At 35.0% G+C, this 27,069-nt stretch overlaps 2 protein-coding genes across 2 annotated transcripts; both read right to left on the reverse strand.

Annotated features, from left to right (window-relative positions):
• Positions 1-8,286: 8,286 nt before the first annotated feature.
• On the reverse strand, positions 8,287-12,580 carry LOC142986417 (transmembrane protein 208). The gene is made up of 4 exons (XM_076134918.1): positions 12,418-12,580; positions 11,993-12,151; positions 11,522-11,658; positions 8,287-10,098 (listed from the first exon to the last, which is right to left on the reverse strand). The coding sequence occupies exons 1-4, from the start codon at positions 12,424-12,426 to the stop codon at positions 9,876-9,878; spliced, it is 528 nt and encodes a 175-aa protein (XP_075991033.1). The 5' UTR covers positions 12,427-12,580; the 3' UTR covers positions 8,287-9,875.
• A 9,523-nt stretch (positions 12,581-22,103) lies between these two features.
• Positions 22,104-26,556, reverse strand: LOC142986452 (uncharacterized). The gene is made up of 2 exons (XM_076134965.1): positions 26,441-26,556; positions 22,104-23,915 (listed from the first exon to the last, which is right to left on the reverse strand). Exons 1-2 carry the CDS (start codon positions 26,462-26,464, stop codon positions 22,653-22,655), a joined length of 1,287 nt encoding a protein of 428 aa, XP_075991080.1. The 5' UTR covers positions 26,465-26,556; the 3' UTR covers positions 22,104-22,652.
• Between the last annotated feature and the right edge of the window lie 513 nt (positions 26,557-27,069).

Below are 27,069 nucleotides of genomic sequence, written 5' to 3' on the forward strand. Positions count from 1 at the left end.
TTCTCGCGTCACAGTTTTCGTTACCATATTCCTCCGAAACGGCTTGATCGATTCTAATGAAATTTTGTGAGCATATCGAGTAGGTCTGAGAATCGGCCAACAACTATTTTTCATACCCCCAAGTGACATTTTTTTTATTCATATGGCAAAACAATGTTTCTCGGGTCAGCCAGTTTATAAAATAAAGAAGCTGCATCAAATATGACACCGTAAGCCTAAGCCTGCGTGTCACTGAAGTTCAAAATTCTGATTTGTAGGTATGCTTCTGCCAGCCGCGAACTTTTCATACAAGGCTCTCTACTAAGTTGTTGGACTAAAGTAATCTCTTCGAAGTGGTTTGTTTATATTTTACAAGTTAATAAAGTCATTTGATATTCAGTGCAATTTGGCTGCTGTTGGCAGTTCTTCACCTCCATCATCGACTATACTCTATACAACTCCGAACACGAAGTCCGTACGTATCAACCCTGATATCTCCTGTTGTTAACAGATTTTAACCTGAAACTTTGCTAGGATGTACTGGGAATATCTATTTCCAAATTCTCAGTACGAATCACTGCACATTTCGAAGTGTAGTTCAGAATTTTCAGTGCAAAAGGCTGATACGTAGATAGATATAGACACCCCAAAGGTACTTTAAAGCCCCACTAGTAAGTTTGAAAAACTCAAGCTAGATTATTAAGGTTCTAATGGGTTTTATACTAATTCTAAGTAAAAAAAATACTGGTAAGATATTCACGATTACAATAAAATTGTATTAAGAATGATAATGAGGTATTTGGCGTTAGGGGAGCTGAAATAATGCTCATATTGAACTATCTCAATGAGGAAAGATGGTGCGGGGAAAAGGTCAAAGTAAATTATGTCTGTGTAAAAATCCAAACGTATAAGTATCCTGAAATATAATCAGGGTTTTTGTACTACGGTTGGAATGCAGCCGAGGTAAGCGAGGATATTCGATCCATTATTAAATTAATTACGTACAAAACGACTTACAACCTTGCCTGTTAATTTCTGTAATTATGTTACTATTTTATTTTCTTATCTGTTATTCTAGAGCACCTGCACAGTGAATACATTTATGGCGATTGTCACAGGCAAGACATTGTATTATACAATCATGCGCATCTAAATAGTTTCCAAATTCTGGGGAAACTTGTCGTACGGGTAAGTAACTCACAACATAAAATACTAATATTTAGTCAGGTGCCTTCCGTTCTACCTCTTCGTATATAACAGAAATTACGTACTTCGATTTGCTTGGATTTTAATTTGCTTGTCTTCACATTGATCATTATTCCAGGGCGCTCTGGTTTACGCGTACATATGTAGACCCATTTTAATAATTACGCGTTTTCCCACGGGGTTAGGCAGAAAACAAAGATCACCACATGTAACAGATCCTTCAAACTTAACACAGAAATATCTTGTCATTTACTATTCTCTATGCATTACAGGGTTGGCTGGACACACCAAGGATTCCTGTTTGCATCATACTTCGGGCGATTGCTTATGAATCAGATCTGTTCCGAATGACGGCGTATAACTTCCAATTCTGTGTTCCAAGAATCACCTATTGTCATTCACATATGAGATATAAGTATTTTTATTATGAATGGTTTATACCGAGGGGTTACGCCGGCGGGATGGACTGGGACATTTATTTCTTTGGCTCACCGAACTTAGAGTGGCAGTAACTGCAGATGTGAAATGTGATCTACATAAATCAATGTGTATTATAGTGACGTGTCTTATTGAATGGGAAGAAGACACAAAGTGACATTGAAAACCACGATGGACATTTGATAAATTACGCGTTTTGAGAGATATTGTCTAACGACCATTTTCAAACAAACATTTTGCTATCTATAAATTAGTACGTCATGATCAATCTTTGAACGATTTCGGTAAGATTGTTTTTCCTGACTGGGATATAGAAAGCAGAGTACCGAAAAACAGATAGAAAACAATTGACATCTATAAATAACTAGTGAATGGATAGGGTATTGAAAATGGCCGTTACTTGATTAATCTATCTGAACTTTACTTAAGATTAAGAGCAAAATATGTCCAAATGATATGTATTGTACTAAGTCTATGTAATTAATTTGTAGTTAGCAATGAACTTGATTATTGCCCAGTACACGTTAAAGTTGCATACAGATTTTAAGTTGACGACCTGCCGAACTGTAAACTTTACTCCTAGATCTAAACTCTTGTAAAACTTAGTTATTTTCCTATTATTATTGCCAGTAAATGTTTATTATTTTACAGTATGATTTACTTATAATTACCGCTTAAATATTCATAGTAAATTCCTTGTCGTAGTACTCGTAACCGGCGGTCACGTATGACAAAATGTAAGGATGAGAATGAGGCAAGGGAAGTTTGTAAATATCGTTCTTAAAGGCGTTCTTTGGTCTCTGCCTACCCTTATAGAAAAAAGGCGTGATATTATGTATGTTAGTATGTTTTATGTAATAAATTACGTTGTTTTTGTGTGTGTGCTACTTAAAAGATCGCAAAAATTAAATTTTAAGTGGTCTGGAATATGTTAAAACTTAAAATTGCAGTCTCAATACGTTTTTAGTTTAGAAAACTGTCAGTAGAAGGGTTAATTATGTAGAAGGCCATCATTACATAAGTCTAAAGAACAACTACACATGTTTAGTGATTAAACCTAAACAAAAAGAGTTGTTTTTATTACTTATTATGAAATGATTACGAACTGCATAATATAACGTGATGCATTTCCGCAAAGTGAGGTAAACGTGCACTTGACCTGAATGACTAATATCTCTATCATTGTTTTTATAATCTTACTCTTGTAAAGAAGACTAAGGCCCGGTATTAACACTTCTGGATTAGATAGCTTATCATCAATATTCTTCCACATATACGTCCACGTGGAGAGCCTTCCCGTGTAAATCCCGATCATTCGGGAACTCCAGGATAAAAAGTATACCAAATTCATCGTAATCGGTTTAGTAGTATTTGCGTGAAAGAGTAACAAACATCCATACATACATACATACTCACAAACTTTCGCATTTATAATTTTAGTAGGATATGTTGTTGCCTAGTACCTACACACGTATGTGGTTAATAACAACAATAAGAAGTAATAGATTACCTATCACTTCTTATTCTTAGGTTTATAACCTGGTCCTAAGAGTGATTTGTGGGATTTGCTAGCTAGCGTGGGTACCATCTTAACCATCTGAGATGTCTTCTTGCCATCTTATCACGCCGCAATCAATTTCAATAAGGAAAAATGTAATCGCAAGTTTTTGTTTGTGTTTTTAGTTCATGATTTTTTGTTTTGTATTATATTTACAATTGAAGTTTTCTTAACTAATAGTGCCCTTCTTAACTGAATTACCTGGATGTAGGCGTAGTGGCGTACGATCGAAGATACATCAGCCACGTTTACAGATTTTATCCATCCTTTACGAGTCATAAGCCACCGTTCCCATACACAAATACGTATTCACTGATGTTCAACAAAGTTCATTTCGACAAACATATCACTAAGCCGTCGATCATTGGGCTGTAACTTGAAATTGTACAAGATCACAAGTAACTTAGTATAATATAATTTAAATTCTACTTTATCCTATAGAAATGTTTCGGGACCTCACGATCTGTTGCGTAGTCGACACATGGCCCAAAGAGCTAGTGATGAAATGATTATGTGTTAGTGCATCTCTTAATGATACGAGAGTGCATTGTACAAGTTATATAACAGTCTCCGCGAATATAATTCGCTTCATTGCCTTCATTTATGCTTGCACTTGGAGACGCTTTTATGCAAGTACTTATAATTGTTACGTGGTCATTTTATTTTAAAGCTGTCTACAGATAAAAGAACATTTTTTGTGACATTCAGTTTCGCGTTTATGTAATGTGATATGTCTATTAGGTACTTATTCAAATGTTATACTGCGACTTTTCTAACTACAAGATTTCTTTTGATTTTTAAACAAGTTATTTTACCTCCTTATTAATGCTTACTTGTAGCATTTGATTCATCTCGTTGATAGTAACTTTTAAGAAAAGATCAGTGCAATTTTGAAATTAGGGAGGGCCGCTATTTGCCAATTTATAGAGATTAAGAAAACTTGCCCAGCACTATAATTTGGGAGTTAAACCATAAAATTAAATTATCTAACGTGTAATGGTGTTGTTACAAATATAAAGAACAATGTAGTGTTACTCATTGTGAGTATCGTATTACAAAATTGGGCATGCGGCATGCCGCATGTGCCATGAGCCGTGAACCATCACGTTCACATAACAATCAACTTATGTTATGATACCAAACAATAACATTATTTGTTTTAAAATAAATGTTTGTTAAGAATACAGTCTTTTAACTCTCCTTTTATAGTGATTACAAATTATTTCAGGCCTAATTACAAGTAGGTACCGCTTCACACACGTAATCACGAGCGGAACTTTTGAATGTTAATTGCTATGTTACCTATGTAATATTACTTTTACAACAACAGATTGCATGTCATATTAGGTACCCATAATGATTTATTAGGCCGCTTGCGTTATTTTGCACTGCGGCGTTGACCTGAAAAATGTCAAAGCAGAACAAACGGAAATTTCAGAATTTCGGGACGATTATAAATTTTGAAAGGAATGTTCAATATTAGTTATTACTTGCACATGTAGTTAAAGTAACAGCTAAAACCGAAGCCTTTTTCTCTCTGAGGCAAATGATTGATTCAATAAACGAGGAAAAGTAGAAGACTAACCTTTGCGTGTGCCATATGCGTCCCATCAGTCCAGTAAGTAGGTTTACGCTCTACCGCACTTATTTTCTAACATTGCAACAATAGGATTTATTGTTACATAAACAACGGATCATGATAATTCGTAAATAATAACTTTAGTGACGTAACGCACGAAAGTAAAGCAACATTTTAGACAGCCGACTCTTGTGTTACTTAATAAAGGATATTATTGGACATTTTACCCTTCTAATTTTGTATAATTGGCTTGCTTTCCACGCAATAAGTTTGGCGGAAGAAACACTTTAAATGTCTAATGTTAAAATATCATGGGGACATAAAACTAAGTTCCTGAACTGGTGCGAAAACTCCATAACATACTTACTAGGCTTTTAGTGAGGACTTCTGAGACGAAAAGCAGCCATCTACGGAAAAAAGTGACAGCTGGTTAGTTATTCATGTGCACTAATTACTTTAACAATGCTATTGAGAATTTATTAGTGCAAGATAATATGTGTCATTTAATTTTACTTGTTTCTCCGCCGAAATCTGTCAAAACCCTGACTATAAGGCCGAGAAAATATTTGTGTGTCGTAAAAAATGCACTAATCAAATGCTGACGACCCTGCTTCTTAATAAAGCTTAGCAAAAAACTTGTTGCCAAGTCTTCTTATTCAGCTCGATGTTTCCAAATTTAGAATGCAGATGTACATCCGAATGGCCTATAAGAATTGTTTTGTTTTTGCAATGGAGAAAAAACCCAGCTGTAAATATCTATTTATTTGGTATTTTCCTTAATATCGTTAGTTTATTTATAGTAACAGTTAATTACGATATTATAGCAGGCTTTTTATGTGAACAAACTTTTTGTTAAGAAACATCATTATGTGTATTGTTGGAGATTGATGATAGAACGATATTAGGCCGCAAAAGTACAAAGTACGACGATCGGTAAAAAGCAGACATCTCTGGACACCTTGTTTGACAATCAACTATTTTTTTAGGATAGGTACATCGGATTATCTCATGGACATCATAAAAGGTGAAAAAAGCGACAAGGGATAGGTAAATCTCTGAAGCACTGTAATCTCCTAAATTATCAACTTCTTATTCGATAGACCACTCAGAGCCAGCAGCAGAATTTCGGTATGAAATAGATAAGTTACCACAACAAAGCTTGGCTGTTAGATCTTGAACATGGACACGCTATCGTGTAACGTTGTGTATGACATCTCATCCTCAAACATTTTAACTTATTTTTTTTAACATGGATTACTTTAACAAGACATGCCAGTAATAAATGAGATTTAACTTTACAATACTTAGTAACAATGGTTACGGCAATTCCACCATAAAGACAATTGAGGGTGTAGGAAATAGAAGCGATGTCGTAAAACCTCTGGTTCCACCATGAGTTGTCAACGCAGCATTACGTCACGTAACTCATCCATCAATCAGATGTTCCTGGGAACTTTTCTTACCATTATGTAAAAGAAATTGCAGTGTAACGCTGATGGTGACATTCGACAACTTTCTTTCATTGTTTCTTACTTCCCTTTTCATAAATACTAAGAACATAGAATTGATCTTGTCGGATGTTTGTCTACTGTCTTCAACTTATTATAGGTACTTACCTACAGGATATAGGACTAAGACCGAGATTCGAATATATAAAAAAGAAGATCCTGGGTTATAATTTGAGGTTGTGTTTCATTTTCTTTTTCCGGTAACGTATGAGAGTATGAGAATCACATCAAATAAATACATACCTACGTAGTGAAAACTTTGATTCGATACTCTGTAGTCGCTCATAAGGAAAACGGGCTTAATATCAGATAATTAAGTATAATAAAAAATATCTATAGAAATATTCAATGTTAGCATTGCAGGCTACTGATAATAATCGCAGAAAAAATATTTTATACGTAGGTACTCCTAGAAAAAATATTATTGTAGATTTCTTATATTATTTGACGTAGCATGAATAGTAACATTCAATGCGGTTAGATAAACCGTTTTGTAAGTACCTACCTATGTAAGTACGTACAAAGCACTCTATAACGGTGATGTCCAATTATAAATCGGAAAATTCAAAAGGATAAGAGCATTTAGGTTGGACTGGGTTGGATGAACTTATTATCCACAACTTACTGTGACGTATAGAATATGATAACGGTGATCAAATATATAAATAGATGCTTCAGAACAGTAACTGTAGTTAATAGTTGGGATTTTCCCGACTTTACGACATGCACACGTGATATGAAACCATTTCTTTATTTATCAATCAGTAGTGACGCCTTCTTTAATTCCTACGTATATACCTACTAAAGTATTTGTTTATTAAGTAGGCACATTACCTAGACTAGACAGGGTGCACGCAGGTTAGGTTTTATTACCTACCTTTATTACCTGACCATTATTTTAAATCTGCGCACGTGCCAAATAGTGGTCACATCGCTGTACTTAATAGGCGTGACCAATAGCCTTGCCGAGATTATTCTAAAACAGTGTTTCTAAATCTCAAAGAGAGTGTCTGTCCCCGGTCTTACTTTGGAAATACCCTTTTTTAATTTGCTTAAGAAAAAATGCTATCGAGTAAACGACTACTTAGTACGCACCTAGCAAGCCGCTTATTTTCGGTTATTTCGGTTAGTCCTAGGCGTAAGCGGGCTGGAAACTGTTAAACTCTCTCCTAAGAATAGACAAGTGTTAGGTGCAATGGGCGTACTGTGTATCGATTTTCAATCAAGCTCTCGTAATTTGCTCGTACCTACCTACTTATTATATAAGTTATCCTCAAAGCAACAAACTTGCCAGTTGAGACCATGCGAAGATTACAGCTGTTTTAGTAGCGCGATTCTCTACAACTAGTGCTATCGAGAAAAGAGAGTTTGACATTTAATATGTATAACAAAAATAGTTTTGTTAGCGCCCGCAAGAGGCGCTGCTCAGGGTTTCATACATTCAAATTTGTCGATAGCTAGCCAGTTGTCGGTAGCTGATGGTAGTATGGAACCGCGCTTCGTCGCCCGTTCTGGCGGTGCATACGCCTGTGGCATTCAGGCATTTTTTTATGCAACGTATAAAAATTGAAAAACAAATAATTGGCTCACTAGTAATTTACATACCAATTCCTGCATCAGCTATGCAGTTCAAAAAATCCGTGCTGTGCAAAAGAGGACGATCAGCAACATTGCGTATGGCATATTTCTGCGTAGATAACACCCGCTCATCAGCTTCTTCGCCGGGACAGTGGGCAGTCCTTTGCCACGTCATTGAGCGTCATTGATCAGGTGATCCGCAGTCAATATTCAGATGATTCCCGCAAGCCCTTTCAGTGTATAATACCTTGGATTTCATTCGGTTGAGTGGCACGACTATACCATGACTTTCAGTCAGCAGGGTGATAAAGAGACGCCAATGGACGATGATATACCTAGTTGACAGCGATTTACGCTTTGCAATGGGAAACCAATACAGGCTAAAGATAATAATCATCAGATAGTATTCGGAATTTTTGGCATTAAATGAAACAACGGTATTAAAAAAGAACATTTTTATTAAGATTGTACTGTATAAAATTGTAGTCATAGCTAAGTAAAAAATATAGTGTATTCTATTATTAAGTAGCGGAAATATGTGCTGGTGCTAAAAATGTACAGCTTATATTTATTTTCTAAGTTTATAAATCAATCTTGTTATTGCAGTATACCTTAAAATGTAGAGTTTTAAACTACTGTAGAACATGGTAAAATATAGTATTATATAAAATCTACTTTAGTAATGGTTATTGCTTTTATGTTATTATTATCGTCATCACCACTCATTGGAAGATTTTACACAGTTGCAAAGTTATTTGAGTCTTTTGAAGTTTTATAGTCTATTTTATTATTAAGTGTCGGTTATATTATTTTACGCTCAGAGACCGAAAACACAAACTCACGTCGTGGCAAAACCTCAACGCAATATGACATTGACAGACAGACAACCACGACGCGTTTAGTCCTTACTAGTGCAAACACTTTACGACAAGTACCTTATAACATTTAAATTGCCTGGAGATTAAAACACTGCCAACTTTTTACGTTCTATCGATTAGAACAACATAACTGTATGTTGTATCAATCGGAAAAACATTTCGTATCAAATGATTTATATGAATACGAAAGTGCCCGCGCGTCCCACAAATACGATTTTTTCTTTAGGGTTTTAGTGGGTAGTGCCCAGTCTACGGGCGAGTCCCACATACCCCGGCTGTGCCCCATCTCGCGGCCTGGAAGGCGTAAATGCATTTCCTCACCGTCAAGAAAAAAGAGGCAAGTACAAAGCGGGGCTACGAACGACTAGCTAGCTACATTAGTAGCCAATTTGACAATGATAACCTTACTGGTTTTTTTTTAACAATTCGTTCAATTCGCATTGCATATAGCTATTTCCCAGAAAGCACATTTTTCGCAAAACACTAATTGCTATTTTATAGCTCATTCGGTCTCTTAGCGGAACGGACATGATTTAAGTATAACTTAATTTAAACATTAATTTCTCTCTTAGTACATTTCATGAACACCAGACAAATTGTCAAAAAGTCCTATGTGTGATGATTTCATACAATTTTAATAGAATCCTAGTAGAAGCTGTCATTTTACATAATTGACTGGCAAAACACTAGCATCATACAACTATCAAGTATAAAGAACTTTAAACAACATTACTTAGCTACAATGTGGATTATTGATATAGAAAAATACGCGTTTAATAAATAGAATACATAATAGTCTCTCTTATTTATTCAACAACTATATTATAATCGTAATAAGACACAAGTTCATCCGTCTTATTATTAGAAAATAAAAAAATTACTTGACAACAAAATATGAACAAATATATTTATTCTTAACTTGATATCGAACAATTATTGTAACAAGTAGCAATCATTGAACCCTTCCGTGAAACACTATTACCAATGCTATAACAAAAACTAACCTCAACCCTATAGAACACACCATTATTATAAATATTCATACATTAATATAAATAAATCATATCTATTGGCCTAAAGCACTGCCTTATTAAAATTGAAATAACAACTCTTTATATTGGTATCTAATAAATATTGCAGCTTTTTATTATCTACTGTTGATATCTTTTCATTTTCCTTTCCATCTTTTTTCGCTTCTTTTCATCTTGCTCTGTGTCTTGTGGTGCTTCTTGGAAGAACCATGGTCCGAGGATGTTGGTCCAGAGCAGCCAGAACGCGCGGAGAGGCAACAACAACAATACAAGCCAGAAGTAGTTGGAGACCACGGCAAGAACATGTGTGATTGCGGTCAATATAACTATATCTTTGACATGCCTGAAAACATTATTGTAGCTATGAGTACTTTGTGATTTAATTACAAGTTGAAGCACAGCCGATTTGCAATACATATAATAAATACATCTTAATTAAGTTAAAAGCAATAGTCTACACACTAAATATATCTACACATAAAATAACAGCTGGTTTAAATCATGTTAATATAAACCTTAGAGTTATGAAACTTTAACCTCCATTAGTGTTAAGAAAACCAGGGCTGCATAACAACTGGAAAAATCTGAAAATGCACTGCAATGTATCTTGGGTATAGTATAATAAATGTTAAAATTATTCCAACACACAATAATACTTGTCTGTAATTTTCTCTACATATTTTAAATATAATATTCGCTGAATGCAATTTGCCAGGCATATATACACATTATAACTCATATGATTTCTTCAAGAGGGTAGTTAATTAGTAGACTGAGTCAACAAAAATGGGTATAAAGTATTCATCTAAAATTCTAGTGGTACATCAATCTTTAAAAATAAATTATATTGAAATTATTACAGACTGATACATTGCATAAGGCATTCATTTGAACACAACTAAAATAAGCTTTGGTAATGACACCATCGTCGTATTTCTATACATATTATATACTTAAATGTGTTATTGACATTTCATAAAGAGTAGCTGATTTGACTGGTAATAAACTACCCTATTATTTGTTGTGGTACTAGAAACATGCAATACACATATTTATTGCATCATTCATTATGATTGCACTTGACAACAAGTGGCACCAAATTTTGTGAAACATTTTAATTGAATTTTTTTCTTGGCAAGCAACCAGTAGTGAAACATAAATATATAATACATCATTAATAATAAAATTGATGATCTGTCTTTATTGAAAAAGGCTTCTTATTTTATCTTCTTCTAATATTATATTATTTATTCATTACTATAACTAGAACTACAAACTATGAGTCATGATTCATATTTCAATTGTTTTAAGCACTCAAATACCACTTGTTGATTGATAAAGGTTGCTTAGTAAAGGGATAAAAATCTGAGTCTCCTTATATATTTAATAGTATCACATTTTTTATATAGTATAGGTTAATAACTTTTCTATTACTATACTATATAAATATAATAAGAGAATCAAACTTAAAATCTATTGCAAGAAGTAAAATACAGACAAAAAACGTTTTTTTTTTCTTTTTCCTTATTATCTCTTCAAAAATATAGAAATCACACTAATCATAATGAACTCTGATTTAATTAATAAGTAGGTCAGAATCACTTCAAAAATGCAAATTCATTGTGATCAACAAATATGACATTTCCAAATATTTTAGTCAGCATTTTTTTATCAAAATACCCAAACACATCAACAAATTACACAAGAATATTTGCAACAATCGCTTGAGCAAGAAGTTTTGATATTAAAAAGGTTTGAATACTTACTCTCCCATGCCTCCTTCCATATTCAAATCTAGACCTGGATCAATAAGCTGACTATTCTCTGTGTAAGTAGGCCGACTAATATATTTCATAATCTGATAGCACCCAATGTAAATAGTTAGGACCAGGACATTTATAAACTGAAACAAGAAAACAACAATCTGGTAAAGATTCAGTACTATAATCATTACTACACCTTTTTTACAGTTCAGTTCTTTAGTGCATGAGTTAACAACAATGATTCTAAGAGATAAGTAGTACTTTTTAGCATTTAATTGTAATGAAAATGTATAATTATGTAAGTAAATTTTATAAGAATAATGACAAAATAAAAAATAAATTAATGAAGGTATGCTAACATTGTCATTTTGATAATAACCTTCAGTTATCTATATGGAGAGTGAATATATCAACAGTTTGGCCATATATGAGGCACAAAGTATGTTTAAAGTTAAGTTGACAGTAAGTACTTACAATAATGCCTGCAGTAAGATTATCTGTGTATAAAGCTAAAGTGAGGGCTCCATAGAAGCCAGTAGCACCAAGGGCCATGTTCCTGTAGAAGTTCACAGTTGCAGAATTCTCTACCAGGATTTGTTTGGCCCCTTTTGTAGGCGCCTTCCCCTTTGGAGGCTGAAAAATTATATCGATAACACTTAAGCTGAATTCTATTTATAAATAACCTAATCAGCAGTCATTACTTTCATTATTTTCGAACTCAATTATCATGACTGAAAACGTGTTTCGACGGGTATCGCTCGTAATTAACATATTTATACACTTGTTAACTACACATTAATGTAAGTTTATACTAGTTTTCATTGATATTTAACTAGAAATTAGCATACAAGTTGGCACAATCACTGCAGGTTAGTTTATTTTCGAAAAATATCACTTACCGGCGGCATGTTTGTGTTTAAATATATTTTTCTTATTAACTAGAGTGTAAATATAATCTATATCTAACAAAACAAAAATTAGTTAAATTTTTATAACGTAACAAATAAAGCCAAATTGAAGAAAAATAACCCTCCACCCAAAAGACTTGGAGAATGCTGTCAAAACGTGGTTGACGTTGATGGTGACGTATTAAATGTCAAACTTCAAATGTTTTTATTATTTGAAACACAGGCTTTTTAGACGAAAGCTCTAAAAAATTATAATATACTTACGAGATTTTAATAATTTGGCTTGCATTCACTTTTTTCTCATTTTAACTGAGTTAACAATTTTTACTATAGGTAATGTTGCAGTTCATACGAGTACTGGATAAAAGCAAACTTACCAAAAAAGATTTTGGCGGTTATTGTCAGTTTTACACCCGAAAACATTTTCTTTTATTAACGTCACGCCTTATACACGATGGTGAAGATAGATGTGTGGAGTTCGTCCACGGTTCACTATTTATAAGTGCCATCTAACAACTGGAACACAAGTTGCTGTAGTACCTAATCAGTTAACAACATCTTGTATTCAAGTAAGCAGAATAAAGCCCCAGTGGGGAACATCGATATATGCACAGACTGATCTATTTATAGGGCGATTTAAGAGCAAGAATCCTCACGGTCGCGCCCTAACACTTATTTCCAAGGTGTTTGGCGGCATCCATGCAAAGTTACCATTTGGAATGTCGCTTGGGGGCATCTCATAAATTCTACCGTCCATTAAAGTGGTCGCTCTATGGTCATACTGTGTCACAAAATAAGTATTCTGATTTCTATGTACCTACCATTACTAGTCACTTCTACTGGGTGTAATACATAGGTAGATTCATACATATCAGTGTTAAATAACAGTTGAAATCATAATATATTATCAACAGCACTATGTGCCTGAACGATATTGCGAGCATAGAGTGGTCGGATTGAAGACACAAAAAGAAAACACAAGCGGTAGGAACTTCGAGATAGTAATAAGCGTGGCATATTACGCTGGCGGTTTCTTAGCAAACAAAAACTGATGAAATCGTATAAAAATAAACTTGAGCGCTGGAACTCGTTATACCTTCCAACTGATCGTAGAATCACTAAGCAGAAGCACTACCTCAACTAAGATGAAGATTGAAGGTAGGTACAATCATAAACAAAAATTGTCCACGAAGAAAGAAAGTAATTTGAAAGACAGTCTTACATTTAGTTGCATGCTCATTAAATTATAATTTGCTCTAGCTGCGTGCTAAACAACCCCACAGATGAGCTTTAGTAGTTCTGGTGAGGGCTTAACAAAGCCTAGCAATAATTAAATACCGGTGTCGAACTTAAAAAGCAAATAGTAAACACGCCCGTTACTGTAGAGTTCGCGTATTGTTTAGGCAAAAAAGGGGACATTAATATTCACTTGTTTTGATACTGCAGATATTAGTCCTATGTTGTAAATAAAGTTTCGTTAGAAAAATATATTTTATGAAAATATGAACGATCATATATTTGACAAATTCTTAAAGAGCCTTGGCATGCAAGAATTATCTAACCTGTAATCACTCGTTAATCATTTTCGAAGGAAGTTTGTAAGAATCATACCAAGTGGCGTTCTCTGCCTATCCCTATGGGAAGAAGGCGTGATTACGCGTATGTATCTATGTATGTAATAAATTGCATTGTTTTAGTGTGTTCTAACTGACTAACCCCAAAAATTTAATTTAAAGTTGTCTAGGGTATTTGTGGTCTTGAAATTTTATGTCTATATATTTATAATCAAACAAAAACATAATATTATTTACGGAAGCGTGTTACACAGATCAGTTCATAACAAACAAGATAAACAGTGTGTTACGAAATGCGTCAATACACTTGCTAAAAAGGTTTGTGACTGCGCAATTTTACGTGTAGCCTAACTGAGAGGTCGCTTTCTTTGTTACATAAATAGGACCATGTGTGGCTGCACATATACATTGGGTATTATAAACATTTGGAATTATAACATTATTGTAAGTATCTATTGTATTCGTTACAGGTAACGTACTAATGGGGCCTACTTTTTTATTGACCGACTTAAAAAAGAAGAGGCTTTCCATTAAACCGTATTTTATTAAACTTACTTTTGCCAGCGATTTCGTCCACGTGGATTATAGCTATAGTGCTTATTACTTGCATAGTTCCTGTAGGATTCCTGCAATAAAAATTATCAGATTTCCTTTCTCCGGTGTCATTGTGCAAAATTTCATCCAAATCGGTTCAGTGGTTTAGGACATGAAAAAGGGACACATAACGTTATTTTCACATTTACGTAGTAGGGATGACCAATCACGAGATCGGGTTTAGGTACAAATGTACTAGAGCGGATATTACCACGATCGTGCAATACGCCGCGGTAATGCCCGCATAATATTAGATAATAATCATGCAATTCAGAAGGTTATGATACTGAGAACGGATATAGAGTGCGAACAGTTATAGACCCGAGTCCCGAGTACTATCGAGTATCGAGAGTTTGTCAATGAAAATGTAACTACTGCAAAATTAGTTCCTACGGCGCCCGCTAGAGGCGCTATGGGGCTCGCTAGCCGGTGGCCGAGTAATGCCGGTACTCATTGTTCTTTGGGATTCTAACTCACGAACCAAACGGTTACGAGCGCGATAGACTCACGCATCTTAAATTAATTGTAATTCCAAGATCTAGTCTAAATTAACAAAATAGCTAAGGAATATTGTTTGTTTTTAAGTACAAACAAATAAATCTTTATCGAATTCAGGTCGCTATTTACCTAAAACGAAGTATACAAAGTTAAAAGTTTTATTTCCAGGTACATCCATTAGGTATGCACTCGCTCATGGCCTTTCCAAATAATATCGCACCGGGTCTTTTAATCCCGTTTCTTATGTTGTCACTCAATTACTGTTTGGACGCCGCTGTGGTACTTAGTGCTTTCGTGTGCGAGATTCTGAACGCAACTCTTTACCTAGATGCAATGTGAAGTTCAAGGTTATTTACATTAAGTAGATAGGCAAAACTCTATACTTAAAAATAATGCAAATAAGTAATATTACGTACAACTTGATGTTAATCATAAAACTGTCACTTTCTTTTTTTTTATCTCTAATGTTCACAATCAATGTGCTCACTTGCTGCCCATATTCTTATTGTCACATGTTAGGAGGTGCTCCCAAGATACGGTATGATCAGAAACTAATAAATACCCTGGCTATATTCATTTTCCATTGTATCAACCAAATTGTAAAACTTTTGGCGATTGAAAAGAGTGGCCGTGAGTTTCTTGCTAGCTCTTCCTATAAGTGTCAAAATTTGACCTAAATGAATAAAGGATTTGATTTTGATTTAATAAATATTCTATAGATATAATAAAACTGTAAAAAAAGTGTTTATACTGAAGATAAAAGACAAATGAGTTTCTTCGCTTGATCTATGTGTATAACAATGGTTTCTTTCTTAGAACAATTTGGCACCTGACGGTTAAACATTCAACCGCAAATATAAGTTTGTCACAGCAATCTTAAGATAGACATTGAATTTGATGGGGTTGGTTTGTGAAGCAACAATCTAGTTTTTTATTTCGGATTTTTTGCGGGATCGGTATTTACATGGGAAAAACTCGATTTCCGTGAACTAGCCCACGCAAATAAAATTGCGGGCATCAGCTAGTAAAGAGTAAAGTTTAAAAATATTTATATCAAAATTCACCTCTGCTGTAAGTTCACAAAGCGTAGCGAAATTAAAGTAAATATGGTTGTGAGCTAGTGTAAACAAAGCTAGTTTATTTTCGAGAATTTAACATTAAAATAAATGCAGATTATTATATTTATGTAAATACATCCGCAATTTAAATTTACGAACATTTTGAATAGTAAATAAAATTGTTGACGAAATGAACAATCTAAACAAAGTTATATTTGATGCAAAATATGGATACTGTATTTTAATTTTCACGAAATAGATATTTTTTTGTAATAGATCAATACGAAACGATAATACAGTGTTTGGGGCCATCTTACCTACTACATAATATTAAAAAGAAATTAGACTGAACCTACTGAATATGTAGATAATAACATACTTGGAAATCCCAGAAAATTATTTAGAAAGTTTGTTTTCTGATGCCCACGTATAACAACATAATTATGGGAAGCACAAAGTTACGAACTTTTTTTATTTCTATACGATGTCTATCGTCGGTGCAGCAACTTTCTTCTAACATAGTAGAGTAAGTGCAAGGAAAAAAATGTCTTCTAATAGGCAATGCCATATATTAAGTGAGGAAGTGTTGTGGCCACTCCTCTCGCTTCTTGTTAACATAATAATATTACTTTCACTAAACACATAAGTCTAGTTATGCCGACCAATAAAGAAAATGTTGCATAGCATGCTTTATATAGGTATCTGTTGCAAAATAGCTTTGATTCCACTGTAGATATGTGCATTCAATTACTTACGTGGTCACGTGTATGTTATAACCAAGAAAGGTTAATTAAGAAAGCACAATATCTCACTAATTTTATTAATGCAACGGTTTGTAAGGATGGATGTATGTATAATGTATATTTGTCTGTCAGGTACTATTTAACGAAAAATCTACTGGATGGTTTTAATTTAAATTGTGTGCACTGATAGTTTATAACTTGAATTAGCACTGATTATACTTTTTACCCCGTGAAATCTTTTCACGCGGTCGAATCCGCGGGCACGTTTAAGTTACCGTTCGTTTGGACGATGGGAGGACAAGGTAATGGGACTAAGTTAGTTATCTTGTGCATGTGATGCATTAGATCCCCAATCCCCATAGTGTTCGATTAACGGTGAGTGAAGATAATAGTAATTGGCCAGTGTAATTCACTACATTACATGATACTGTGAGATGAATCATTAATACCCATAAAAGTTTGACTTCTATTCGGCAAATAATTGAATGTCGTAAAGCGGTTGTTTTGCCGAAAAACCACTGTGCCAGAGAGTGTTTTCCGATAAACGTTTTAGAATGCAGCTATATTTGCTTCTATGTGTGTGACCTAATGTAATTTACTTCTGTGTCATTGGTTGTCTGTGACCATCCATTTAGAATTAAATCAGCATAATATACAAAATGCTTACATAGAAATTGCAATAAATTAAAGAGCTCATGATATGTTTTTGTCAACAGAATGAATAATCATATTTATTATGTCGTTTTTACATTACTATATAAGTACAACATGTTAAGCGCTAGGCACAATAAAGACCACATGGGAGAGGAAAACTACCTTAAATATTCAAAATTATAAAATGCACAGAAAAATAAAATAAATATTTATTTTAAATTATTCGAGTACTCTCTACTTTTTCAGAGTATCTCTACGATGAGTACGATCACCTTCTTTGTTCAACATAAAGTTAAAAAATATTTCTTTTAATGGAGGTACTGAACGAAACCTCTTACTAAATACTTAGTGCTTCTCATAAGAAGATTTTCTACCTGTTGAGGAAACAAAAGCATTTTACAATTTCATTTTAGTACTAAATTATATTTTCATATTGCTTCAAAGAGGTCTTTAAATTTGTAACATCTTGGGCATTGTTTTTTCTCAGAAAATTAAAAGCAACTTGCATTTGGTGTTTTGTTTGTAAGTTAGGTAGTTGTTACTTCTTTCGGTGTTTGTGGTGAAGACAAAGGCTTTTATAATGTTTGTTTTAAGAGTATATCGTTTTATTTCTGCTGCAATGAAGTCCTCTCAGGCTCTTAGCTAAAGTTTATAGTCCAGCAACATGGAGCTCTAAAAACTTAGCGAATTTTTTTTGTGTCGTATTGGTTAAGTATGTTTCAGCTTTGTTGCTAAAGGTTCACAAAAACATTGGCAAAAATACATATATATAAATTGTGTCTGTGTGAACTCTCTTAATCTCTGTGTTTTGAATTGTAGTGTACGTCGCGAATTCGATCCTTTAAGTGGATGCTTCTGTCAGGATTTTTAGTAGCAGGCCGATATGTGCGCAATTGAAGTAGGCAAGGCTCGGCTTCTGTGACAGATTTTATTTTTTTGTTTCCGCTTGAAAAAAGGTCACTGTTGGTAAGGAGAACGTGTTATAAATCTGTTGCATTACTTTCCAAACATTCATAATCTTTAAAAATGCAGACAGTTCAGGGTTTCGCATCTTGTAAATGTATTGGATATCGATTAGGCTTATCCCAGCAAACAACAATGTCTGTGATGACGACAAGCGTCCACATTCAAAATTGAAGTGCATTTGCAATCAGTGTATCAGACGGGTATGGCCGCGATACATTGTCGCACAAATACCCACGTAATTCAATTTCATTTGGAATTAAATTAAGCCCTGAGGGGACTCAGAATGCCTTGCCTATTTTAGCTGTTTGGTAATACTCTATAGGACATACCTACATGAATATTAATTGCAGTGTCGTCAAAGCGCTTTGATAAAGCTGTTATAAAGCTTTGCGAATGTTTGCAAGTGATAGTCTAACTACAAAGCAGGCTATCGATTTTTAGATATTTATTGCTCTTACCTATTTTCTACGAGAGTCTCAGCCGACGAGTTTAATAAAAGGAGTTCAAAGTATTGCGTACTCACACACTGCGAGAGTCTAATCTAAAATTGCACGTCGCCGTAACTTGTTTCTAAAGATTTGCTGTGTTTCTGCTTGAATGTTATGATACTTGTAGGATGAGAATGCAGGTCATATTCTTATGTAAAAAGATGCACAATTTCATAAAAAAAGTGCTTAAACATTCTTCTAAAGTACCTAATGCAAGAAGCTAAACCCAATAAATAAAGTAACTTATCGACTGAGAGTACTATCCATTAGTTTAATAGAGGGCAAGGCGTTCTTGACAGCAATATCCTATAGGTCAGCACAGTCTCGTCGTGGTCAAATTAAAAGTTCTGTGAAACCAGAGGACAACTGCGTTCTTTAGAACTTTGCATTATCTTTCTTCAGAGTAATTTTGCATACTTCAGTATTAACAGTATGGTATAAACAAAACTTTATACATTTATTTAAACTTTTAAGTAGGAGTCACACACATATAGATACTATAAAAAACCTTACTACTCTTACAGTTATGTAAAAAATGTTAAGTATTCCTAAATATTGCATGTCATTTCCTCTATACTTATTCAAATACTTTTAAAGGTATTGCTATCATTATCATTTTTCGTTACGCCTTGGTTCGTAATAAACTGATTGATTGGGGTAAGGCGCTCTACATTTCATAGTACGAATTCAAGAAAGACTGAAATTCAATTCAGCCTCTTTTTTAACAGTTGTGTTATTCTTAAACACCTTCAATTTCGAATCACCAAAATCTGACAAAAGGTTACTATAAAATGAACAAGAACTTCCATTCCGGTCTTCACAACTTAAAAAAGGCAGTTACGTATGTTTTTTTTTATTAAAACATCAATTTTAATATATGCTTAAAAAATATGATTAATGTTGGTAGTTGCGACTTGTTAGTTAAAAATAGTTGGTCGACTTTCTCTGGTTGTTTTTAATATAGCTATGCGTATGTGTGTGTATGAGCTTTTGCAGTTCAAAATGACGTTGGCTTGTTTGGTATTTGCTTGGTACACACCGTTTGTATCGGCCTCAGTAAATATACCCCTAGACTTGTAATTATGCGCTATCCTGACACAACGTCCCGGGGACACTTTATGAGATATTTCTAGTTTTATTTTAACGCATGAATTCTATATGGAAAAAGTATAACATCGACATATTGAATGAAATGTTCTACTACCCGACTATATTGAGGCTGATGCACAAAGCGTTTCTACGTTTAAAGATTTATATTCGCCATGTAAACCTTAATCATTTAAAAAGCTCATGGAAAAATATAGTAGTAAACTTGTTAGTGAAGGACTTGGAAACACCGAAAGAGTACATAGCCGGTATTCCTTTTGACAACGAAGATGTATTAATTAGTAGAAATGCAAGTCGCTGCTGGGCGCGGTCTATTGTCTAACATCTCATTTTCGGTTCTCCCAATTAAGGTTTGCTTCAAGACGTATCAGGTTCATTCAAAGACCGTTTGACAATCATATCTATTGTTGCTTGTAGTCTAGCCCGTGAATATTTAAGTCATAGATAACTTTATTTACCCCCGGTTTCTGAGGTACATTTAGCGGTAGATAAACATCTATACTTTAGCGTTTAAACTCATATACGCATGTCGCATATACATAAAAAAACGCAAAGAATAAAACTACCGCTTCATGTACCTAACTACCTACTCAGAAACCAGGCATAAGACGCCTTACCTTACAATGTACTTAGAATCCTGTTTTTCTGTCATGCATCAGTTTGTGTAAAGATAGCGTTGAGATACTTAATCTTCGAACCCATACATTTAATACTTACTCCACAAAGCATACTGCAGAATACTCACCTTGCAAATAAGACCTTGAGGACAACAGCTTCCAAGCTGATTGCATTCTGATATCTTCGATGACTTACCCATTGTTTGAGTCTCAACAATTGCACCCTCGTTTATCTCATATTTAATTTAATAGTCGCAAGTACCTACCTCACCATCCAATTAACTTTGCACCTTTAAAAACAATGGTAGCTTTGTTTATTTAGCAGCACAAGTGCGTTTTGTTGATTAATCTTTCAGCCATTACCGAACGACCTTTTTATGTGAGGTTAGATAATTTATGAATGAATAGTGCGAAGGTAAAATATGAATGTGCAAAATTATTTAAACAATAGATACTTGTGAGCATTGTGTGCTATGATAAACGTAGATTTATAAATAGATTAATTGTAAGTAGCCGATTCTTCTTATTTTGTGCGCAGAAATCCATGGACGTGTGTTTAAGTATGTTATGTCTAGCACTTCATTCATCTACGAAATATTTCAAACGTTCTGACTTACCTGCGCTTTCCTCCACTAAACTATTACATTCAGTCTGTTTGCACATTAATAGTTTTAAGAGTATTGTGGCAAAGGTAGACATTTTCCCGTGTTAAAGGATTAAAACGAAACTGTTACCTATGAGTCTCTTTATGTGGTTTCACTTCAGTCGACAGTGTTATGTTTCTGGGGAGAGTTTATTAATGTTCTCAAAGCATTTACTAAATATAAGGAATTTCAGTTTCAGGAAATATGACATCGAGGCGACATTTGGGTGCGCGAAGTTCCTGGTAGACTTTAATGAAAAGCTTGAATAGGTTGTATAAAGGCATGTATCGGACATGAGAACAGACGCTTTTATATGACGTATCATTAACTGCTAATTGAAATAATCCCCTGTATATTGGAAGAATATCCCCTTTGAATGAAGACTGTAGACAGAGGCTGCGCCAGATTAATTCTCAGGGGACGCCATTTTGCTCTTTTAGTCTTTGTAAAATGAGGAGATTATGATGTAGGTTATAGGTAGACTAGGTAGGTAGGTTTATAATTTCGGTGCATTATGATTATGACAGACTGTACCGATTTATGTTAACTACCTATTTTGCATATTATTATGAACCACGGCCATTATTATGGTACGTAAGTACCCTAACTAGTGTTTTAACAGGATGCACGTTTGTTACAAGAACTGAAATATACTTGTACAATGTGTTGCGAAGTTATAACAAACGTGTAAGCTTGAACAATTACGATTGTTAAATCAAAATAAACTACACATGTGTTTAAACAGTATAAAATAATATTTATTTCATTGGTTCCGCAAAACTATCTACTAAAGACTTAATAAAATAATTCTTACACCTAATAGCTAACAACAACAAAACACATAGCATCAGTGGGTACAGACATATGTCTCTTGTTAGAAAACATTAGACCTACACTATACAACATTTACACGTACTCAGACTTATTTTACGGTAACTACAAAGACAACTTAAAGCTTGCCATAAACATTTGTGATCAATTCCTGAACTCCTTTGTAACTTTTGTCTATTGACGAGGTTGTAGTAATGGCACAGAAACAATCGCATCGCTTACTCACAGTTTTCGCATCGCATTTTGGAATGTACTAAAAATGTTATTACCTAAGTGAGTAGCCACGATGTGATAGTTCCTTTGCTCTAGCTGGGCGCCTGTGGATGTTTGTTCTGCAGTCTTGTCTTTATATGGCATACAACGCTTTTCTCGACCACAAGCGTTTTGTTAAATCCGACTGCCGGATTTAATCTTTGATTCAATTAACTTACAGTAACTACGTGAACAATAAATTATTTGGGGAATTGCCACGACTGCTGCTGTGTTTGCTTTGGCGCCTGCTGCTTAAGCTGTTTGGGAGCTTCTTGAACACTTAATGATTTTTGGCTTCCTGCTGCACTGTTGTCACTCCTGTCCCAGCCGTGAGACTCGTGTACATGTTCGTGATGGTCAGGCGATGGGAACCACTCTGATATCCATACGGGCCTCCAGATTTTCTTCACACCTGGAACCCAGATTTCTTTCCAAGCCGGTACCCAGATCTGTTTCCACGCTTCCTTCCACTCTAACTTTTTGTCTGGTACCCAGATGAGTTTCTTAGATGGCTTCCAGATTTGCTGCCAAGCCTCTTTCCAGACTAGTTTCTTATCATCGACCCAAATTTGTTTCTTTTCGGTTTTCCAGATTTGCTTCCATTCATCTTTCCAGACTAATTTCTTGTCTGGAATCCAGATTTGCTTTTTAGCCGGTTTCCAATACTTTTTCCATATGGGTTTCCATACTAATTTTTTCTTCCATAAGTCGTGTGATGTGTATTCCCAACCTTCATGATCCTTTCCTAAATATTTTTCGCCGGGAATGCCAACTTTAACCCATTCTGGTTTCCATAACTTTTTCCACGCGGGAACTTGGATTTCCTTCCAACCAGGAACTACAATGTCTTTGTATACCGGTACTGTGATTTTCTTCCAGTCGGGAACCTTAATCTCTTTCCAGGCGGGGACCTTGATTGGCTTCCATTCTGGCTTGTAGATCTTCTTCCAATCAGGTACTTTTATTTCTTTCCAAACGGGAATCTTAGTTGGCACCCATATTGGTTTCCAAATCTTTTTCCAGGAAGGCTTCCAAATCTGTTTCTTGGCTGGCTTCCAAATCTTCTTCCATCCCGGTTTCCAGATAAGTTTTTTCTTCCAATAGCCAGGGTCGTGATGATCGTGATGATCATGATGTTCGTGGTGTTCTTCGTGGTGGTCCTCTACGTGATGTTCCTCGTGGATATCGTGATGATGCTCCTCAGCAAAATCATGGTGATGGTCGTGATGGTCGTGATGATCGTGGTGTTCGTCAATCACTTCATGATGGTCGTCGTGCGCGTGCAAGTCATCGTGGTCTTGGAAAGGATTCACAAGATCATGCGGGGGCGCCGAGTAGTCGTAGCCGTCACGTCTTTGAGCATCCTGAGACTTCTGTTCCACCGGCTGTTGTGCTTGTTGATTTTGTGGTATAAGTGCCTTTCCCGAAACCAGAGCTATTTGTAGAATTACCGCTAGGGTAATCTGGAAAGATGAAAAATATATCTGTTGAATTGGAATATTTGCTAACGCACAGCTTTATCGCACAGCAGTATCATTTAAAAGCGTATATATATATTCTTAACATAAATCTAGGCATGGTATCGCAAAGCTCTTAAAGATACATTTCATTCAAATTCTTATAAGACTTTGTTTATATGTTAAAATTAGAATGATGTCAATCGTCCTCATTTAGGATTATATGATTAATGTGACCACAAATCGTTATGTAAGTTCGTTTATGTGATTCACAAAAGGAAAGTAAGTTGTCTAAGTATGGTGGGGGCTATTAGAACACGTTCCGTCTAATTCGCAAGTGCTACGGATCTAGGAAGCGCGTATTTGACTAGCCTTGAACACCATACGCTTTCTACGACATTTACTACTGGAAAATCCAGTTACGAGATAACTTTTAACAAGGAACGCATGTTGTGTCATTCCCTGCCTTACGAAGAACGGTATTAAATTTTAAAACTCATACATTAACATTAATGTATTTTCAATATAGAACAACACCCAATACATGGAAACCTGGTTATGAAACTGCAACCCGGATCCGTCAAGTTCATCGATTATGTAAAAATATCGATGTTTTGGGAACACTAAAGTGTGTTATGTACTAGCCACTGGCATCGTATTAAGATATTATATAACTCTAATTTAAATATATGGAATGATATCAAATGTACTTATAATTGACAGTTATTCAATCATTCACCAATTTAGCGCCTCTGAGATAAGTTTATGTTAAGGACAGAGAAATTGTCTTGTGAAAGTGTGTGTACGGTGCGCGTATTAGCATAGTTCACACTTGCGGCTAATATAATAATGCAATACTATATTCGGTCGATATTACGTAACGGTTACGTCAGAAATCGGCGCCTCTTCGCTGACGGACGACAATACTGATCCACTTATGCACCTCGTAAAATACTCTACCCAAACTTATTCGTATCGTTTTACGTGTCAATTGTGGTTTAAGTTTTCTTGTAATATGGTGTTCGAAATACGACGATTGATTGTTTATTATTCATGTTATCTAATTTAGTAATTTCAAATCAAACAAACTTTACGACTACGTATTAATTATTGACGCGTACGAACGTTTTACTATAAAGCATCACGCATGTTAAACCTGAAGGTATATGAAGAAGTGTGTGGAATACACTCTCGTTTTATAAGGGCAAGCCTGACCGGTACGTTACCAAATTCTAGACTACTATGGAACTAACAATAACACTCCTACAAAATATATTACTACCGAGGTTTTGCAGATTCGTTAATTAAGTACGCTGCCATATTTTTTCGAAGTTATTACTTACTTGAAATGAGAGTAAAAGCTTTAGGCTTTACGTTTCCGTTAAAAGTTTTCGTATTTGTGCGGGAAATTGCGCAATCTTTCACATTCACAATGCAACGTTTATTTTTAAGCTCCGCTTACGATTGTGAATGTACTTTTTTATACGTTTCCAAAAGGAGATTACAGATCGTGACCCGACTAGTGCCGACAAAACGGAAGAACACGCGTTATGCAACTGGTCGAGTTCAACGTCATTAAACGCATGTTCTAGAGAGATTTGCCGCTCATTATAAGTACTAAAACAACAATAGAGAGAAGTTGTATGCTGAATTGAAAAATATAGGCGCGTCAATAAAAAGTCTCCGCTATTGTAGCGATCAGTGACACCGTGTCACCGAGTTGATTCCGTTGATGCACACCTGTCAACAATTAAGTTTCACAAAGAGAAGATAATAAATCTTGACATTAGTGCACAATCAAAGAGCAGTTGTATTGTTAATCGTAACGTAATCGATTTCATTTCAGTTGTTTTTTCTGATGTAACTCAGCGTTTCCGGCTCTACATAAACTGCTGTTTGTTAACGCGAACTTTAAGATTCGTACATACTCACTAGTTAACGATAAGATTATGAGAGTATAAGAAATTCATAACAAAAAACCGCTAAGCTTAGTATAATATTTGTCTACTTTAGTAGCGCGGCGTGTAATTGTTTGTTGGTGTAAAAAGAGAAATGCAAATATAACTACCTTGTTTCGTAGGTCAATATTTAAGTATGCTACTTAAAATTAACATACAAACTAGGTGTTTGCTCGTTAAAATTTATACTCCCGGCTGTACTTAGTACATCGTTAGTTTTGATCTCAAAATAAGTCTAAATCACGGTATAGTTAATTGCACGCTATCAAACTAGACACGCTTAATTAATCTAACACCATGTATCTAATCGTCGTGGTTACTACATGTAATTAATTTAATAATTACTGTTTGATGCTAATTAATCAATTATGTAAGCTGAGTAACCACCAGAATCAAAATATTTTAATTTTAAACGAGCTAAATATTTTTTTTTCAAACCGGGTTAGGCACTGATTTTTTTGACTGGCTAACACACTTCTTACCGCATTTTGCACTTCAACTGCGAAAAAATATAAAAATAAAAACTAAAATTTAAAATGGAATCCCGCGTAATGTTTGAAAGACAACACTGACCACTTGGCTCCAGATCCCTCGCATGTTGAGGCGGGGACGGCGTTCCACTAGCTAAGACGCCGGAACTGTTATTACTCTATTAGTTCACCTTGAGTATGAGTTTATATATGAACGGGTGCACCCCATCGTGCAAGGCGGTGGGGCGCGGCGCGTTCACTTTCGCTGGACACCCCGCGCGAGCTCGGCCGCCGCAGCCACCCAGCCACCGGCCGCAGCCTCCGGGACGCGTGGGACGTGCACCTTATACGACAATGCCTAATTATGCAAAACTAATCATCCTTTTAAGTCATATTATATAAATAAAAAAAACAACGATGTTTACGTTCGAAACATAAATGTAGAGTCGATTTCTCTGAGGCTATATGCAATCAAACCCCTGGCATACATTTTCTTCTAACATATCTCAAAATCATCCTCTATTAGCTCCTTCACAAATTAGCAAACAAATAGGCTTTAATTGGGCTTTTAAGTAGAACCAATAATGAAAACCAGAACATGGTAAGAACGCCTTATTTTACCTCAAAATTTGATCTAATGCCAAGATTTAGTCTAAGGTTTGGCGCTCAAAGTAAAATGTAGTAAATGTTTCACATTCAGCAGAGACTAGAACAAGCACCTCAGTGGATACT

The sequence above is a fragment of the Anticarsia gemmatalis genome, chromosome Z, assembly GCF_050436995.1.
Source record: "Anticarsia gemmatalis isolate Benzon Research Colony breed Stoneville strain chromosome Z, ilAntGemm2 primary, whole genome shotgun sequence".
NCBI lineage: Eukaryota > Metazoa > Arthropoda > Insecta > Lepidoptera > Erebidae > Anticarsia > Anticarsia gemmatalis.

Excerpts from the sequence above, each read along its gene's own strand:
- LOC142986417 (XM_076134918.1), bottom strand. Across the intron at positions 11,659-11,992 it reads ATCTTACTGCAGGCATTATT|TTTATAAATGTCCTGGTCCT; the intron begins GTAAGTACTTAC and ends TTCTTGTTTCAG. Across the intron at positions 10,099-11,521 it reads ATGGAAGGAGGCATGGGAGA|GCATGTCAAAGATATAGTTA; the intron begins GTAAGTATTCAA and ends TAATGTTTTCAG.
- LOC142986452 (XM_076134965.1), bottom strand. The coding sequence starts at position 26,464 with ATGCGAGGGATCTGGAGCCAAGTG. Across the intron at positions 23,916-26,440 it reads GAGGGATCTGGAGCCAAGTG|ATTACCCTAGCGGTAATTCT; the intron begins GTCAGTGTTGTC and ends TCATCTTTCCAG.